At 35.0% G+C, this 21716-nt stretch overlaps 1 protein-coding gene across 2 annotated transcripts in view; it reads right to left on the minus strand.

Annotated features, from left to right (window-relative positions):
- The window catches only part of LOC138700145 (zinc finger protein-like 1 homolog), a 119452-nt gene that overhangs the window by 11358 nt on the left and 86378 nt on the right, over window positions 1-21716 (minus strand). Inside the window, exons 5-6 of one of the 2 annotated variants that reach the window (XM_069826529.1) lie at window positions 10101-10218; window positions 5323-5350 (exon numbers count right to left, since the gene is read on the minus strand). In XM_069826529.1, the coding sequence (XP_069682630.1) occupies window positions 5338-5350; window positions 10101-10218 (131 nt within the window). In that variant the 3' untranslated portion in view covers window positions 5323-5337. Of the gene's footprint in view, window positions 1-5322; window positions 5351-10100; window positions 10219-21716 lie in introns of those variants that run through there. The other variant, XM_069826528.1, reaches the window with a different exon arrangement.

The raw sequence follows: 21716 nt of genomic DNA on the forward strand, positions 1-21716 counted from the left end.
TTGTTGATGCTGTACAGACAATATCAGAAAGCAATATCTTTGCTGGAATTCACAAGACAAATTGTAAAGTCATTGCTTGCAACACCACTAATGGGCATTTCTAAGACTGTAACACCTAAAGGGAGAAACCAAGTTCTCAATGAAACACGTTATTATAGACTTGATCACCTAGTTGTCTGGTAAAGCACTCGGCGCAGATGTGCTTACCGTGGGAAGTGTGCTACATTTTGTTGCGTCAAATGTAATGTTGATCTTTATCTTTATACTTGTCTTCTAAAATATCATATAAAATGAAGAAAACCGAAAAAAAAAAAATGTTGAAGTATCTAAAATAATAATTAAAGTGATTAGACAAGGATATATTGTTCAAATATTAGTTCAAAATTCCTTTCTTACATTATAGGGACCTATTAAGTATTTGCATGAAACTGATACTGTAACTGCCCAGCGTATGTTATATCATACAGGTCATATCTACCATACCAGAAGAGAAAAAATGGTAATTTTTGTGTATTTGTACTCAGTAAGGTGTAACAATTATAATATTATAAAATTATATGATTATGAATTCCTTTTTTTATCTGGGCATTAATGGGTTAAGCGATTTTATTTCGGAATCATTGATAATATTAGCAATCGGTTAACAATTAGATTTGCATCATTTGAAAAGCTACAGTATTTTAATTTGATAAATCCAACAAAAATGACCCACTTCAATAAAAGAGAAAACTTTCCTAATGATTTATTAAATAGAGTGCAAAATATTTATGGCAGTGTCTTTAATGTAAGCAAATTCCAGAATGAACTTCACGTATGGTATGCTTCTAATGAAGGGACGGACAAAATACCAATTAAAATTGTAAATTATCTATTGGACATGAAATTAATGAGTGGATTTACAGAAATATAGAAATTAGCATTGCTAGTCTCAACAATTCCTTGCACATCATCATCTGTCGAGAGGTCATTCCCATCACCGAAGAAGATCCACACATACTGCCGCTCTACTCAAACAAAGAACTGGATGACTAACTTAAGCCTTATCTCTATCGAGAAAGAATTACTTGCCAACTTACGAGAGGACAAATCCAGATTCTACGAAGCAGTAATCAAGAAATTTTTGCAGAAGGAAAAGAGAGTGGATTTCGAATTCAAATAACTGTGAGTAATGATACTGCTTTAGTGGTTTTGTTTTTAATTAATTATACTTAAATGTAATTTAGATTTATTTTAATCGATGTTTGTTCTGTCAGGTTGATTGAGTTTTACCGATGTTTCAAAATTAGACGAAAATTTATGCTAAATACCTTTATGAATGACTTACCTCTAATTTGTCCACAAAAAAAAAAAAAAAAAAAAAATGTGAGGGAATGTGTAAAGCTTAATACACTATGTTTTATTTTTTTCTTTTCCAACACCTTAAGATCAAAGTCAGGAGATGCCACTGGTTCATATAAATGTCAGTGGTGTGACAAAATCTGGAACATTTAACATGTTATACAAGAATTCGAACAGAATTACTTACCAAAAATGTCAGTTACAAATAAATTTAAAATTCTTCAAAATTCATCTCCACTTAATGAATATATACCACCACAAATATCAGTTTATATTCTTCAAGTTAAATTAAGTTTATACGATGAAACAGTAATGGAACAGAGAAAAATTCTCTCCGGCACAGGGATTTGAACCCGGGTTTTCAGCTCTACGTGCTGATGCTTTATCCACAAGCCACACCGGATACCCATTCCGGTGTCGGACAGAATCGTCTCAGTTTAAGTTCCAACTCTTGGGTTCCCTCTAGTGGCCGCCCTCTGCACGTCATAGAGTCTATGAACGTAGGACTGAAGTCCACACATGTGCTGAGGTGCACTCGTTATGAGTGACTAGTTGGCCGGGATCCAACGGAATAAGCGCCATCTTAAATCACACATGTACTTTGGTACATTAAAATAATATATATGATATGCATAAATCAAATGTAACAGTTGCGACAAGTTCTACATAGGACAGACAGGCAGATCATTCCAAACACGCTACAAAGAACACATTAAAGCTATAACCAGAGGACACAATACATCTACATACGCCGATCACATAACCAATACTAACCATACATACAATAACATAAATACGGACATGGAAATCATACACACACAACCCAAGAACCAAAAACTCAACACACTATAACAATACGAAATATACAAACACACTAAAACACACCCCGATCAAATCCTCAACACACAGATCAATTTCAGTACACACACACTATTCGACTCCACACTCCAACACCTTCCAACAATAAAACACGCCCTCCTAACAGGCAGAGAAGTTCGAGATGACGCCGCGATCTAGTAGGCTCTGATGATGGTGCGTGAAGCACTGAAACAGCTGTAAGCCTGACAAATATTACATATTTAACACGAGTAAGTCTACTTGTTCATCAATTAATTATATTCAAGTGTTAAAAGTGGTGTACGCAAGATTCAAAATGGATTACCAAGACCTTTCTACGAGTCAAATAGTACGCAAATACAGGTCAGAGCGCATCAAGACTATCAAAGCCTCACACAACATCCGATTTAATCACATATGTTTAAACCAGCAGATTACACCAAATTACGCACAAATACACATAAAAAACACATCACACATAGCTCAAAAAACTAAAACACAAGCACAAAAATTACACATACAGAACAACATCAAACACCTACATTACATGAAAAACAAACATAACACAAACGCATACAAAACATATCTACATTTAGCACACATCACTCACTATACAGAACTTGAAGAAATCATTACACACACTAACAAAATAATACAGAACATCAGCCACAAAATAAAGAAACGACACAACACCAAAATAGCAAAACTAAAAACACAACAAACAAAAACATACAAATCAGAACACAAATTCCACCCAAAAATACACAACACAACAAACATAACCTTCAATCGCAACGAAACCAATCTACTGGAAAAAGGTTTAAAACATAACATACTACACAACAACACAGGACCAAAACAAAAAACACAGACAATCATCAACACAGAAACAGCAATACAAAACACAAAAACAGAACACCAAGAATACATCAGACAAGACATCTTAAGACACGCAAACAAAATACACGAACCCAACACAAACAAAAGAGAACAGATAACAATAAAAACACTAAAAGCAAAACAACAACAAGATAACCTCATTTTCACTAAAGCAGACAAAGGCAATTGCACAGTGATACTACACAAACAAGATTTACACAACAAAATAGAAACATACTTTAAACAAAACAACATCACAGAACTCGAAAAAGATCCCACCACACAATACCACAACACAATAAAAAACACAATCAACAAAAGCAAACACGTAATACCACACAACATAAAACACCAACTCAAACCAATCAAACCAGCAGCACCTAAACTCAATGCACTACCCAAAATACACAAAGAAAACATACCTATCAGACCCCTAATCAACTACAGACAGGCACCAGCACACAAACTAGCCACACATATGGACAAAATCACCAGAAACAACATAAAATTCAGAGAACAGACAACAATAAAGAACACTATAGACCTCGTCAACAAAACAAAACAACAACACATACCACACAGTGCAACACTAGCATCATTCGATATCACCAACTTATACACTAATATATCAATACAGGACACATTACAGATACTAAAACAAAGGCTCACAGATAACAACACACCACAAGAATACATCGAAGAAATCATCGAAATCACAGACATCATAACAAAGCAAAACTATTTCACACACAACAACAAATACTACACCCAAACAGAAGGATTGCCAACATAGAACAAACATACATACTCAACAATGAACACAACAAGTATGCAGACAACATAATATACTGGCACAGATATGTAGATGATATACTCATACTATACAAAGGAAACAAAAGACAAATACACAAACTACACCAATACATAAACAAATTACACCCAAAATTTCAATACACACTAGAACTTGAAAACAACAACTCCATAAATTTCCTAGACATCACCATAACAAAAATCGACAACAAACACACCTTCAAAATATACAGAAAACCAACCACCACCACCACCACACACATACACATACACAACACATCTAACCACCCCATACAACACAAACATGCTGCATTCAGGACTATGGTACACAGATTACTCTACATACCCATGAACCAACAACACTACAATGAAGAAGTGAACACAATCAAATACATAGCACAAGAAAACGGATACAATCCAAACATAATAGACAACATCATAAGATAAAACAAAAACTTAACAAACACAAAAATACACAAAACACAAGAACACAAGAAATACATCACACTAACATGAAAACAAAAGCACACATAAGATCGCATCTTCATTCAGAAAACAGAAATACAACATAACATACAGAACAGAAAACACATTACAAAGACATCTCAACACACAAAAAACACAAACAAATAAATACGACTACACAGGTGTATACAAACTCAAATGTAACAGTTGCGACAAGTTCTACATAGGACAGACAGGCAGATCATTCCAAACACGCTACAAAGAACATATTAAAGCTATAACCAGAGGACACAATACATCTACATACGCCGATCACATAACCAATACTAACCATACATACAATAACATAAATACGGACATGGAAATCATACACACACAACCCAAGAACTAAAAACTCAACACACTAGAACAAATGCGAAATATACAAACACACTAAAACACACCCCGATCAAATCCTCAACACACAGATCAATTTCAGTACACACACACTATTCGACTCCACACTCCAACACCTTCCAACAATAAAACACGCCCTCCTAACAGGCAGAGAAGTTCGAGATGACGCCGCGATCTAGTAGGCTCTGATGATGGTGCGTGAAGCACTGAAACAGCTGTAAGCCTGACAAATATTACATATTTAACACGAGTAAGTCTACTTGTTCATCAATTAATTATATTCAAGTGTTAAAAGTGGTGTACGCAAGATTCAAAATGGATAAATAAAGACTTTGTAATGATGTTACATCTTTATTCCACTTACACAATTTGCAGGTTGTTTTGCACGTTTCACTATACCATTTCTTGTTGTATACTCCTTCCCATGCTCCTTCAATGATTTCCTTTTGACATCCTTCCATTCGTCAATGTTAATCTTGCGTTTACGTCCTTTATTTATAGTTTTTTTATACATTGGAGTTATCACAACAGAGTAGTTGGCTGTCATCTTGACTGATGTTACATCTGTATTTCACGGACCACTACTTTCAACTGTCTCTAACTCATTTAATATTATGGGTATGACCTGCAGAGCACAGCATCACATATCACATCAATGTTGCGTACTGTTTCCACTATAATCCCACTTAAGCAAAATTTGATGTTACACCATTATTCGAGGGAGGTCTTCAATTATGGAAAAAGTGAATTGATTGAAATGTTAGCCAGTAATCTTTCTTACCGATTGAAAAAGAAATATCTATGTGTGTGTATACTGCAAACACACTCTTCTATAGTGAAGGAAAAAAACTGTAAAAGTAAAAATCCGATTGGTAGTGTGTTTCACGGAGAAATATTCGTCCTTCTGTGAAAAGTGTTTTGAGGAGTAGCATGGGACTACATTAAACAATTTCAAAAACGTAGCACAAACATTTGCTAATATATTGAACGAAAAGTTCTCTAGTAGGTCTATAGATCCATTCGTTATTGAAAGATACTCCAGAACTCGATCATCATGAAAGCTCTCAACAAATGCCCAACAAGGGCAAAAAAGTAAATCTTCTACAACTCGCTGTAAAACAGCGAAGAAAATTAAGAAAATCGTCAACTATGTAATGTGAACAAAATAACATATTATTCTTCTTAGAGAGTTATTCTGTATTATTTTCATATCCTCATTGTAAGAAATATGTGTTTTAACAATGTCTAAAGAGCCCACAATAATTGAAAAATTGTTTGGGATCACAATGGTCCTTTTATGAGTGCCATAAATATCTTCGGAGCTTTCAATAGCACAAGGCATGTTAAAGGCTTGATGACAGATGGCATTATGAGCAGAGCAAAGGGGTCTGTTGGCCACTACCTTCCATTCTATTTTCCTTGGCTCTACCGACGTGGTGTGTGGATATAAAGGGTAAAATTGAGACAGTGTTGGGTGTAGTTCCTGGGTAGCTCAGTCAGTAGAGCGTTGGTTCATTGAGCCAAAGGTTCTGGGATCGATACCCGACCCTGGAACAATTTTTCCCTTGAAATTATTCAAGTCTGCTTCACTGCCTGAAAGCCAAATTTGCATAATATATGTCACTGTAGGTACATTAACAGAAAACCACAATTCAAGTCACACAGAGTTTGTGTGCACTCAAATTTGGATTCCTGGCATCTTGTCAGACCACTTGAGGTGCATGGAATAAAGGGAAAAATTGAGATGGTGTCGGTTGTAGTTCCTGGGTAGCTCAATCAGTAGAGTGTTGGTGAATTCAGCCAAAGCCCCGGGATTGATACCCGACCCCGGAACAATTTTTCCCTTGAAATTATTCAAGTCTGCTTCACAGGGAGCTATACCTGAAACCCAGATTTGCATAATATACACGTCACTGTAGGTACATTAACTGAAAACCACAATTCAAGCCACACAGAGTGTATGCACTCGAAGTTGGATTCCTGGAATCTTGTCAGCCCACTTGAGGTGCGTGGAATAAATGGAAAAATTGAGATGGTGTCGGGTGTAGTTCCTGAGTAGCTCAGTTGGTAGAGCATTGGTGGGTTCAATCAAAGGTCGCAGGATCAATATCCGGCCCCGGAACAATTTTTCCCTTGAAATTATTCAAGTCTGCTTCACAGGGAGCTATACCTGAAAGGCAGGTTTGCAGACTGTTTTGTGTTCACTGCTGCCATTTACTATGTCTCCAATATACACTGCTGCCATTTTCATTAAGCTTATGATATTGAATAGGACCTTTTCTGAGTTCCAAATAAGAGAAAACAAATGTTCTGTTTTCATTCCTTTTACTTTTAAAAATTTTTCTTGCCTGTGCATTACACTAGTTGCATTCAATCATGGGAGTACTCTATGATCATAATATACTTTTCCTTCTTTTTTTTTCTATCTAAATATGGTCAGTGTCGCACTCCTCATGGGTATGATCTTCCACAAAAAATCTGTGGTCAATGGTATTCAAAAATACTGCATTTTGTAGAGAAAGCATACACAGGTTGCTAGATGTGTAATCTTATTTTGATGCGTAATCTTATTTTGACCAGGGTCTGTATCACTAAACTTGATCACGTTGGTTACCAAATCCTCAATTTTCATTAGATACCTATATATGCAAGAAGCTACTTCAGTCCCTCCTCTTACACCATATAAATGTAATGTGCGAAAGGTGGTGTAACATTACGAATGACTTATCTCCCTTTATACATCTTAATCATTAATTTCGCTGTTTTAACTTCATACACACAATTCTCTTTCATCTTTAATTTCAAAGCTACGACTTAGCACATTCTACACAATGTTCTTCTCACCTTTCTCTACCAAAATGTTGACCTTGCTCAATTTTGGCCGAAAGGTGACTTATTCTCTTTTGTCCACGCATCCACGAATTATATTCCAGATTACTGGTTACTTCCATGAAGAATGTTTCTAGATACAATAAATAAGCTAAAAAACTTTTTTTTATTCTTTATTTTAGTACATCTAATGAGTTCATAAATGTCTGTCTGTAACGTGAGTTACTGTAGAATGACCAACAGGTACTCAAAACAGAAAATTAAGTTAAGAAAATATATCTCCAATTCTCAAAATTGTTTGTTTTAGTTAATAGTGTTCTTAGAAGAGTATCTCAAACACAGATTTCAGTTTTGTTCACTTTTGTTTATTAAACCATTCTACAGGTAATGAAATTAGTAAAAATGTTATATTTATTGCATGTACATCATTAAAAACATTGATGTAATAACATAAAAACTTTCTGCGTATGTAATGTATCTGTTAATGAAAATATAGACTAAGAAACGGAAAAATGAAGTGTGTTAGATTTTGTTAGGAGTTATTGCATCATAACAATATGCGCGAGTGATTGCGAGTTAAAACTTTCATTACAAACTTTGGTACAGTGTTGCATTCTAACTGTGTATTCGAAGTTTTTTTTTTACTCATCTCTTTATTGGGATATGAACAACGATCCACATGAATCATTAAGAGTTTATACAAACAGCTTAAATAATATCAGTAATTGGGCATCCAAATGGAATCTATCTCATAATCAAAAACTGAATATACTGTCTTCACAAGAAGATATAGCTTGAAAAACTATAAACCTCACATTTATTTGAATAATCAAGAAATTCAGTACAATCCAACTTCTAAGATCCTAGGATTAATTTTTGATGAAAAACTTTTATGTAAAACACATTTAACCAATGCTGCTTCGTAGTGTCTACCACGATTAAATCTCTTGAAGATCATAGCTAATAAGGAATGGGGATCAGATACCACGACAATGCGTCTGTTTTTAATGTTTATATACTATCAAAATTGGCTTATGGATGTGAAATATGGGGAGGAGCATCAGCAACTCATCTACAAAAAATTTCTGTTCTTCAAAACTTAGCCTTAAGATTATGCCTAGGCGTACCAAAAACCACATGAACTGTTGCCCTAGAAATTGAATGTAATATTCAACCAATCAGACACTATATATTACAAAAGTATCTAAAAATACATTTAAAATTGCAAGCCTTATCCAGGTCTCAGATGTTCTTCAAACTGTCAGGTAATATCCTGTGTAATTTCTATAAAATAAACAAAGAAGAAATACAGACACACTCATTGCTAAAACTCCAGTTGTGAACGAAATTCCTTCATGGAAATAGGTGATTCCAGAAAATAACATAATATAAATGCCAGGAAATCATTCCAAAAATGATCCTCCATACATTCTTAAGTTAGATGTCAAAGAACTACTCTGCAGCACATATAAGAATCACCTTCAAATTTATACAGATGGATCTCTAAATCCTAACAATGGGACATCAGGAGCAGAGTATTATATTCCAAAATATCAAGAAAGTTATTTCATACCATGTTCACCCTCCTCCAGTCTTGACACTGAATTGCCAGCTATTGATTTTGCTCTTCAGTGTGTTACTCAAATTTCTGAAAAATCTATTTACATACTTATCGACTCCAAGGGGTCTATATTTATTATAATTAATATGTACCAAACCTATATGCATATAGAATTATTCCAATTCAGAAACAACTAAGTAAACTAAAAAACCTCCAAAAGGAAATAACATTTCAATGGATACCTAGCCATTGTGGTATACCTGTAAACGAGAAAGTCGATAATATTGCAAAACAGGCAACATATTTGCAACCAAGACCTCTTCAAGTGACATCTCTATCTGATGCCTTTGCTTCAGTAAAGTCTCATTTTATAAACCTATGGATCAACAATTGGCTCTCTTCTGACAAAGGAAAATTTTTACAGTCCATACAAAAGAAACCAAATGGCCTGGAAATGTACAAAAACTTGCCCAGACATGTTCAAACATTTTTAACAAGAGCCAGAACAGATCACATTGTCACACAATTGTACCTACACCAATTTCACCTTTCTGATAATCCTAATTGTCTGTGGTGTAATAATCATGATGAAGATCTGGAACACATTCTTCTATACTTCCCTCCATTAACCACAAAAGAAGTAAATTAAAATCAGTTGTAGAAGACACAGCCCTGCAGTATATATTGACTACACCCCAACTCTGGCTACTAGCAACAGACTTCGATAATAAACACTGATCAAAATACCCCTCATTTCTCATAAAAAACAAAAACTGAATAGACTACAGTGGACTATAGTGGACTTTATGTTGCCAGGAAACAGCTGGATACATTAAGAAGATTGACTGATCGATCTATTGTTCTGAAAGTTAATTTAATCTAATTTTAAGAAACATTAATGTAAGAGAATCTGGTATTGATACTTCTATAACGATAAACTGAAGAAAACTGAATACATGAATAAGTTATATGAAAATGTACTCACTTCCACCAGCGAGAAAACCACTCCATAGCAGATCGTCGTTTATATTTATTTTCATCATGATCAAATGAAACATCTTTAGGATCATCTACTGCCTCAAATACACGCCTTGGAAGTTGACCTGCAATAAAATTTGTGCTATAAATTTGATAATGTATTGGTAGTATTATGTTTCATATATGAAAAATACAGCTATAAAATATCACAAATTTACAATAATAATAATTGAAGTCATTCTTCATCATTTTACTATTATTTTCAAGATTACATAGGATATGTAAGAACGAAGTCCACTGTTTCATTCAATCATAGGCAGAGTTATGGGGGGAGCATGGGGATTACTGCCCCCCCCCCAAACTTGTTTGAACTCGTTTCTTTTTTATTATTGTTAGAAAATCTTGAATTTAAAAATCTTTTTTGCTTTTGTTTAATGATCAAATTTCTGTGCTTAAATTGACGAATTAATGTCTTCAGATGATGTGTCTGGACTATAATATTTATTTTAAATTTTTTAATGTAGCCTATAAGAATTTCTATACCTCATTTGAGGAATGGAAGCACTGTAATGTTTCTTTTGTAACAGCCTGTACTCATGTGTTAGAGGTCTGCATATGTTCAGGCTGCCATTTGGAGAAATATGAATAACATACTGCACAACAATGCAGAAAGAAGAAAAGTGATTCCGATATAATGTGTAAACTTAAAGACGAAATTAAATCAAACAATTAGAGTTTACATTTCATATAATATCTTCAGGAAAGCTTACTATAATAAGTTTCTGTTAGCACTGTTACCTAGTTCTATTGTTGTATAAGTGTAGTAGACTTACAGCTCACCCTACGCTCCTGTAGGAGGCCGTAGCCCTTATGCGATTTCAAGCTTTTCATATTTCATACGTGTTTCTGTACAAGACAGAAAAAGAGAGAGATTGTTTTAAATTATTCCCTATTATAATTTGTAGTAGATATACAGTTCAAGCACTATTCAATTCGGTCCGAAAGATCATGGATATGGATGTAACACTGTAAGAAACATGCCCCCTGAAAATACTTTTATTAAATGGTCATATTCCGATATATTGTACTGTACCACGGTCAACTTATGGGGAGGGGGGAGGAGGAGGTAAATGATGTCCCCCCATAACCCCGTTATATGGAGATTCTATGATTATGCTCTGCCCCCCCCCCCCCCAAGGAAACAGTTCTCTCTCCACCTACACATTCAAACCACAATAACATTTAACCATATCAAAGTTTTTACTTAAATCTTGTATAAGAATATAAGGGTGATCCTCCAGCTTAGGGTTGGACAAAGAGCTAACAACCCATCACCATAAAAAACAACTTATTGCGAAACTCCAAAATAAGTTCACCTGACATAATTAGGAAAATGAAATTCAGACGTTTGAGATGGGAAGGGCATGTAGCATGTATACGTGAATACAGAAATGCATATAAAGTGTTAGTTGGGAGGTCAGAGGGAAAAATACCTTTGGAGAGGCCGAGACGTAGATGGAAGGATAATATTAAAATGGAATTGAGGAGGTGGGATATGGTAGAGACTGGATTAATCTTGCTCAAAATGGGGACCAATGGTATGCTTATGTGAGGGCAGCAATTAATCTCCAGGTTCCTTAAAATCCATAATATGTGAGTAAGTATACGAATATCCATTATAATCACTAGCAGTTTCTATACCAGGTCTGACAATAATAACGAAAATTTCAGGATAATACCAGTACTTAGATTGAATGGGCGCTCAAACATATGTCATTTTTCCTGTCAGCTTTGGAAACGTCTGTTAAAGTTTTCCTCTTTCAATACTTCGGTCACTGCCTTTTGCATACTTCAGCTTCTTCAATTTAGGACAGAAAAAAAAATCACATAGGATGAAATCAGAACTCTATCGTTAAAGTAGAAACACTTGAATTTTTTTTGTGTAAAAAATTCTCACACAATCCAGGTAAGCTGGTACATAGTTGTGATGGAAATCTATCCATTGTTCATCAAGTCCAGACAAACATGATGAACGCGTGCCTTCACACATATCAGTATATAATCACAGGAACTCTTATGATTATTTTGAACAAATTTCTTTTGCATGATACCATGCATGTTGAAGATAAAGACCATCTTTGTTTGTTATTTGGGCTTTCATCAGTCACTTTTCGCAATTTTTTCTACCCATTGTTTGTTCTACACTTGGGATTCAAAATCAAAGTGGAAGAGTCAAGTTCCATGTTCAGCAATTACTTACATCTCCATCAACTTTTAATTTTCTTTTAAATGATCGCTACAGACTGATGAGCAAATTTCTGTTCTATGCTAAACAATTAGGGAACCAACTTTGCATAATCTTTTTTCAGGACCTTCAAAAACTTAATACAAGCAAAAATCTCACAAAGAAAACAAATGTAGTTGTCTATACACACAAATATGGATCACCAAGCTGCCACCTCCCCTAATAAAATTCTTGTTAATTTTTTATCAAATCTTGTATCAAGCAACTCGGAACATGCTCGTAACTTTACTAAATGTATTCACTGATAAATATGTTGTTTTATACCTACTGCACATTTTTAAGTTTTAATTCACCGAAGTCGTGCAATGTAAAATTCTTTCATTCACATTAGTCTTGTTGTAAGCTCAAACGTATGCAAGCCTTGTACTCTGCAACAACTCAAAGAAATTATTCCATTAGCAAATATACTTAAAGGCAGTGTACATGTAAACCCAAACATCCCCATAACTCACTTGTAACTATGAAACTTACTGACTCTTAACCTGTGGCTGAACACAATTCTAAGTTATATCAAATCTTACATATGAACAAAAGTTACCTAAATGAAGAAACATATATGAAAACATGGTGGCTCAGTACTGGAGCATGGCTTATTAGCCAGGAGGTCTGTGTTCAAATCTCACTCTACCCTGAATTTATAACTTGTGTTAAGCAAGCCAGGTAACGCAGGGGTTTTCTTTGGGTACTTCGGTTCCTGTGACATCCCAACAAACCTCCTCCTCCTCCTCCTCCACCTCCATCAACATCATCATTTGTTAAGAGTGTAATGCTGGTCCACCACCTGTGGTGAAATTTGGATAGTCTGACGAAATAAGTGGTCTATGCTTCTGACACTCATAATATCTATGCCCCCCCCCCCCCCCTGTAGTGTCCCTGTATATGACCCATATATCTTAAAGACTCTGTCAACTTAAAAATAATGTGGTACTCAAAATAAAGGGTTTGATTAGAGAAATATAACAGTGAAAACCACAAGTTTCTATGACGCTCTGTTCTCTCAAAACTGCGTGTATAATGATACACCAGCTGTAGTTGTGATGTCACAACTCAAGGTAGTTCACTGTGATTCTTCCTTAGAGATTCACTAAGTAGCATTTCGTATGGTGAAGCAACTAGTGTCTCATTATTTTATATATAAGTTTGTGTGCTATTTTATCGGAAATGCCTCATTGTTGTGTTTTTGGGTGTTCAAATACTACAAACACAGATATTCATGTATTTTCTAATTGCCAAAGATCACCGATTAGATTCAAAGCGTGGGTGAATCGAATAAATCAGCGTAATTTCGAACCCACCCGGAATTCTGTCGTTTGTTCTGAATACTTTACTCCAGAAGATTTTTAAATTACGTCCCGGCTTAGAAATGAACTTCTGTGTGTCAAAACAAGTATACCGGTTTAAAGAAAAAAGTGCAATCCCATCTTTAAAATTGAAACCGGATGAAATTAATGGACGTCATCCAAGTTAGAGAAAAATGGTGCATATGTAAGGAAGAAGATTATAAAACAAGCAATAGACTAGTCATTTACAAGTTCATACAGCGAACTTTGTGAGATAGTGAACGAAAAAACAGGGACCAGTGATATCAAAGAACAAACAAGTGATTATGGCAATTTAAACACACATACAAACTGGAATGAATTAGGTGCACAGTGTGAGCTGGGGAGTGAAATTTTCAGGGGTATTTCAAACTGTAGAAGTGAGGAAGTAAATGATATGGATGTGTCCTTTTGTGAAACAACTAGTAGCAGTAGGGACGAGTACACTGACTCCATAGGAGAAGCGGTTTTACAAAAATATAACAATTTAAAAATAGACAACAGTGCTATATTTTTTATTGTGTGGAAATGTTTACTCTCTCTGTTCGCCTTTTGTCCAATAAAAATTTCGATGTGTATATTGATACAAATTTATCAGTTAAAACTTTGAATTTGTTTTAAAAAAATGGTTTGTAATAGATTTTTGAAATTGATTACTTTTTTCTGATCAAGTTATCACTAACATTGAAACAATTATAAATGGTCAACAATATGTTTATTGGCAGTAAAGTTAGTAAAACCTTATAAAAGGAACAATTGGTAAAAAAAGAAAATGTAAAAATTAAGATAATTTTTTTAATGTTCTGAGTGTTGGTTGCAAAATATAATAAATTGTGGTGAATTTTTTAAAATTAAAAACAATTTCTAATTAATCAAAATACTAAATTTTACTTCTATCAGCAGTTTGAAAATTTCTGTATTCATTGTCAGGGTCGGGGTATTCACGACAAATTTCTTTTATTACGCATGAAGGTATGACTTTCCTGTTTCCTTTTCCGAGGGGATTCCAAGAATTAATCCAGTAAACAAATTGTAACCTACATAGCATAAGTTCCTGTTATTTACTTCCCATAACTCTTCCCTTTCAAAATTAGACTGTCTTCAACATCATAACATGCCTAGCAGTATTCAACATGTCTCTGTTTAGTACAACAGCGTGAAATGCATTATGAAATGTACTCATAATACACTCAGTACTTTCCTTTACACATCTTATCATTGCACTTTTACAACAACAGAAACACTCTTGATGAGCTGCTGAAGAAACATATTCACCACAGACACACCAGTCCGTGGCTCCTAGCTGGTTTGTATTCTCACTGCTTTCTTCCTGTATTCTTATAATTTCATCTTTCCTAGGCTCAAATTGATACAGCCTGATTCCAGCCATGATTCGTGGAAATAACTATTTCATATAACATACGACACCGGATACCAGAAACTCACACTAATAGGAAGAGGCTGACACAGGAAGCTTACAATTACCATATAAAGCCCAGTTGCTGCTACTCACGGCTGGCATACTCGCCAAGTGGAGTTGTGACATCACTTCTATAACTCAGGGAATTTTTAATTGTGGATTGTCGCCATTCTATTAATCATACGATACTCCAGTTTTCACAGAAACTAATCTCTACACCTACTCTGTCAGAATCATTTTCTACCTAAAAGTGCATTTTTTAAGTTGACAGGGTCTTTAATGTCGTCTATTATCTGATATCTTCTTCTGCCCTAAACTCTTCTCCCATTCACCATGCATCCTTCAGTAGGTAGTTTCTTCTCAGTCAGTGACCCAACCAATTCCTTTTCCTTTCCTGATCAGTTTCAGCATCATTCTTTCTTCACCCACTCTTTCCAACACAGCTTCATTTCTTATTCTGTCTGTACACTTCACACATTCCATTCTTCTCCATATCCACATTTCAAATGCTTCTAGTAGCTTCTTTTCACTTTGTCATAATGTCCACGTTTCTGTCTCATACAATGCCACACTCCACACAAAGCATTTCACTAGTCTCTTAATTATTTTTCCAGAGATCTGAAGAAGATGCTCCTTTTTCTATTAAAAGCTACCTTGGTCATTGCTATCCTTCTTTTGACTTCCTGGCAGCAGTTCATATTACTGCTTATAGTACACTCCAAGTATTTGAAGCTGTCCACTTGCTCTACTGCCTCATTTAGAATTCGCAAGTTTACCTTGTTTATTTTTCTTCCTATGACCATGGTCTTCGTCTTATTTGCATTTATCTTCATCCCATACTGCTCACAGCTGTCATTTACCACCAGCAGTATATTCCTTAGTATCATCTCCTCTTCTGCTAACGCCATATCATCAGCAAATGTTATGCACTTCATTCTTCTTTCTCCTACTATCACTCCACCCATGTTCTCAAACAGTTCTTCACTAAATCCTCCAAGTAGATGTTGAACAGGGTTGGTGATAAAGGGCATCCTTGATGTACTCCTCTCCTTATTTCACTTCCTTCTGACATTTCTCCTATCCTGACTTCGACTCCTTTCATATAAAGATTACTGAACAGCCTTCTCTCTTTTCAATCCATTTTCTTTAGGATCCCCATCAGTTTATTCCAATCCACTCTGTCAAAAGCCTTTTCTAGGTCCACAAATACTACAAACACTTCTTTATTCTTCTCTAGGTATTTTTTGTCGATTGTTCACAGCAGTCCAATTGCATCTCTCATACCTTTTCCCTTCCTGAAGCCAAACTGTTTTTCTTCCAACTAAATGTTCTTCCATCTTAGAATATAATCGTCGATTCAATATTCACAGGAGAATCTTTGGCATGTGTGATATCAGGCTGATAGTCCTGAACTCATTACATTTCTTGACATTATTTTTCTTCGGTATTGGAAGCAACACTGTATTCATAAAATCTTCAGACCATTCAACTTTCTCATATATTTCGTTGCATAATGTTAGAATTTCCTTCTTGTCTATACCCAAACATTTCACTAATTCAATGGGGATTATTTTACATATAAGAGTCATTACATATGTCATTAATTTCGTAGACTGGTATTTGATGCTGCTGTGAACAACTGTGTCTCAGATTGCAAAATATATACGACTAGTGACACTCATATACTAATCATCAATGAAAAGCAACTGTAGGGAATAGGATGAGCTATGCTATAATCTTACCGTTCAAATTTATTAAAAATTACTGAAAACTCTACAAGTCAAAAGAACGAAAGGAATGTCACTTTGTCTATAAAATATTAATTATTAAATATCTTAATCAGTATCATCATTAATACTGTTCTATGCCAGTATCATTATTACATAATAAAACAATTGTTTTTGTGGTTTAGCAGATTATTGCAAAAATATTTTGTTGCCAGTATTTATCAATAAATTAATTATTTATGCCAAGATTTACTCAAAAATTTATTCTTGAAATAACTGAACACTCTTCATCAATTAAAGAGTGTGATCCCAAAACTCACTTACAAGGAGAGGACAAGTTCCGTATATCACCGAATTAAATAAGGTTGTGTGAGATGAAAGTACAAGTAGTACTGTTTAACGTCATACCTGGTATGGGTGGCCAATGACCCCTCGTTTTGAAAATATTGGCTATTGTTTGTGACATACTTCCGTTAGGTGCTCAATAGGGAAGCATTAGAGTGTGTAACAACGTAGCCCATATGGTTGGATGTGATTTGTTATCCAGGCAACCTGAGTTCGAATCTTAACTGGTCCCATATTTTTTTTTCTTTTAATAATGATTAATATTGTGATCACAGTTATCTATTTTCATACCTATATCATATTTCTCAATGTATTGAATGCTTCATCATGTTTTAAACAAATTACTAATTAACTAATATTGTATTGTAAAGGTTAAACAATGAAATACTGCTCACGTAGGAAGGTAAGATGTGTCACTGGTGTTTGTTCTATTTGTGTAGCAGCTATTCCATTTCATTTGTACCCGATTCATTATGATGTCATAAAAACACACAAAACATACATATTTCCTGCACCATGCACAGCAAATGAAAGAAGGTTGTCCACAGTTACACACATTTTTCCGCACTTCTGCTGCGAAACAGATATCCTTCACATTCACAAACACTTCTCGTTCGTTTATCAATTTTGATGCATACCACGCATATTTCACTATGGCTTTGAATATAGGAACTGACAACTGAAAGTGAATAATAATAATAATAATAATAATAATAATAATAATAATGGTGATGATGATGATGATGATGATGATGATGATGATGATGATAATAATAATAATAATAATAATAATAATAATAATAATAATAATAATAATAATATCAAGCTTTAAAATATGAGAAGGCATTAGGTTTCGAACTCGAGTTGCCTGGATGACAACTCAGCATCCAACCACATGAGCTACGCCTTTACACAGTCTAATGCTTCCCTATTAGGCACCTAACGGAAGTATGTCATAAACAATTGCCAATATTTCCAAAACGAGGGGTCATTGGCCACCCATACCAGGTATGATTTTAAACAGTGTGTCTTGTACTTTCATGTCACAAAATCTGATTTAATTCGGTGATATAGAGAGTGTGTCCTCTCCTTGTTAGTCGACTTGACCATTTTTATGATTTGCACATAAGTGGAGAGAAAAGTACAAACTGAAATAGATCTTCAAGATACCATCATCACTACCATAATAAAATTTTCTGTAGCAATATTTCACCAGCATCTTTATGGTGTACACTCAATTTAAATTGTACTAGATTCTATTTTTTTTCTATATGTCTTAATCCCTTTTCTTTGAAACCTGCTTATATCATTTTAAATTTTAAATTTTATTTTAGCTATTGTGTTGCAAGCAAACCCAAAACATTGGGACAGACTAATAAATTTAATTAACCCATTACCACAGTGCGTTATCATATGATCACGGCACACATATGTTTATTTAAACTGTTGAAAAAATAATACTATGTTATGGATTTGAATTTTGAAAATGTCTATTGGTTCAGAAGATATGTGGCAATGCTGTAATTGCGATAAGATCATCACCGGGACACAGTTAGGACACAGTCTAGTATATACAGTCGCGAAGCTCAATACGTAGTAAATATGCAAACATTAAACAGTTGCTCACCACTAGGATTGCTAATATCGCCTCATTACAGGCAATGCAAAATAGTACAGTCACAGTCTATTGTTTCTAGCACCCTCAAAACTCAAGCTTCGTGACTGTATATAGTAGACTGTGGTTAGGAGCTGTCTGCAGTGTTGTTATTTGTTTGCCTTCATCAGCTGTAATACGATGGCAGTCTTTGTGTAAGTATTCTTTTATCACATTGTTTGACAATATTAGGATATTTATGTTGGCCGTACTCTAGAATAATCATAGCTTCTACTGTATTGCTAAGTGTACTAATTATAAATGTGTCATGATTATATGAACGCGCTAGGCATTTATGAGGTCACTACATAGTTCATTCTATGAGCCGCAGTACATTTGCATCTTTGTAGCTTGTAGTATCGATTTAGAAATTAAAATGTGTTATAGAGTATACATATAGTAGTTTTTATAGATCCATTTATTTTACATGAACCTGTGCATCATGATAATTTATCCATATAATTAATGTTAGGATGTTCATGTAATGACTGCATACTGTACATCTGTAATTTGTAATAACGATTGTATTTGCAGTAAGAAACAGTTATATAATATATCGTGGAATTGTTCCAACCAGAACAGTGTCTTGATTTCGATGAATGCATGGTGGAATATTACGGATGCCATAGCCGCAAGCAATTTATCCGTGGAAAAACCATCTGGTTTGGCTACAAAATCTGGTGCCTCAATATGTCAACCAGATATATGATAAATTTTGATGATTGCCAAGGGAAGAACACTAATGACAATGTCGAATACGAAGAAAACTTTGGGAAATGTGCTGCTCTGATGGTATCAATACTGGACGAGCTACCAAAAGAACTGAAGCCGCTACAGTTCCAGATTTATTTTGACAACCTCTTTGCAGAGTGAAACTACTTGTTCATCTCAAGAACCGAGGTTATGGTGCCACTGGGACAATCCGTGAAAACAGAATACCGAAAGACTCCCCACTTACGTCATCCAAAGAGATGAAGAAAAATACAAGTGGCTCTTATGAAATGGTGAACATTTCTAACAAAGTAACTGGTATTGTATGGTGGGTGGACAATTCCATTGTGACCATAGCGTCCACTTGTCATGGAGTGCAGCCTATTTCCAATGTGATCAATTTTCACTTGGATGGTGGATGCAGCAGTTCACAATTCGTGGCTACTAAGGAAGTCAGGGGCCAACATTTCACACCTGGAATTTCGTCGCTAACCATGCAAACATACTACAAAGGTACAGGAACATGCCAATTGGGACAGGATGGCCATCAGTTTCAAGGAGCAGTAATCAACAGTGCCGCGTCAGTGTTGACATTCATCTTAATGGTGCAGGATATCTTGGGTAGCTTAAATAGGCATTGCTGTGCAGGTAGAGACTGCAATAGTACTGTCTGTACTGAATGTACAAAGGACAAAGTAGGACTCTGCATTCCGTGCTTTGTTCCATTTCACACCAAGTGAAAGTTGCTCAGAAAATAATTGAATCTGTATATCTTACATTCCAATTGATATGTTAGTAGGCTACATAAGTATTTGTATTGATATTATTTGTTCTGTAGCAACACTAGAAGCATACTATGTATAATATAACTTCTAACAAAATGTGACAAATACGTGTTATTTTATTTCTTGAGAATTTAACAGAGAAACTCGTAATTACAGAAAATTCTTACGAAAGGAGTGTCTGAATTTGTTATCAGTTGCAAATATTATATTTATAAATGTTGCTAATAATATTTTTGCTGGATGTCAACTCCGAAACAAATATAACAACTTTGCTAACATTAACGCCTAGAGTGATCATATGAACACAGCCCCTAATGACTGAACGGTGCAACATCCAAATGAAATATTTTGTGAATATTGTTGACAGACAGCTAGAAACTTAATTCTTACAATGGAAACATATTCGGAATTTTTTTTTATTCTGGCATTAAAGAGTTAATCGACAGTATTTAGGTAAAAGGGTTTAATCCTAGTTTTTTTAAATGTGACTTTTTTTGCTGTAATTACATTTGCCAGCAAAAAAAGTGGACTACTTTGAAAAATTTTGTTTTATTGAATATAATGTTAGCCTTATGTCTTAAATAATAAATTATACTGATAATACTAATCAAACATCTTGTTCCTTACATGTTAAACACTAAATGCACTTTCAAACTTTATCTCACATTCACTTTATTATAACATTTTGCAATTTTTGTAATTGTTATTTTTTACTCATTTCAATTTCTTTCACTGTATTCAATTTTACCACTTCCACTGATGTACAATGTCAAAAAATGTTTTAGTAAACCACTAGAAACATTAAAATCTGATGTTTCCTGATGTGGCAGTGATGACCTCTTGGAGGGGTTGAGATACACTGACCAATAGGTTCCTAATTGCTTCCTGAGAAAGTGTTTTCTATTCTACCACCAGTTGTGCCCTCAGTTCAGCCAGGGTCTCGATATTCTGAGACCAAAGTCTTCTCTCAATCATAGCCCATACGTGCTCGATGGGATTTAAGTCAGGGGTCCTTGCTGGCCAGTCCAAAGTTTGAATCCTGACTTCTTGTAATGTATAATGATACGGGCAATGTGCAGACGAGCGTTGTCTTACATTAAAATGAAATGGTCGCCTGTAAATTGTGCAAACAGTACAACATGATCCCCAGAACTTCTTCCACATAGTGATGTGCAGTGAGGGAACTGCCATCAAGAATCACAAGCTCGGTACAGGCATCAATGTTTATACCCCTCCACACCATCACAGAGCCTCCCCCAAATGGTGTCATTTGGGAGTGAGTTAGGGCGAGAATTGCTCTCCAGGCCTCCTCCACACTCTTTCCCGCCCATCCAGAGACCTCAGACAAAAGCAGCTC

Source organism: Periplaneta americana, chromosome 5, assembly GCF_040183065.1.
Source record: "Periplaneta americana isolate PAMFEO1 chromosome 5, P.americana_PAMFEO1_priV1, whole genome shotgun sequence".
Classification (NCBI taxonomy): domain Eukaryota; kingdom Metazoa; phylum Arthropoda; class Insecta; order Blattodea; family Blattidae; genus Periplaneta; species Periplaneta americana.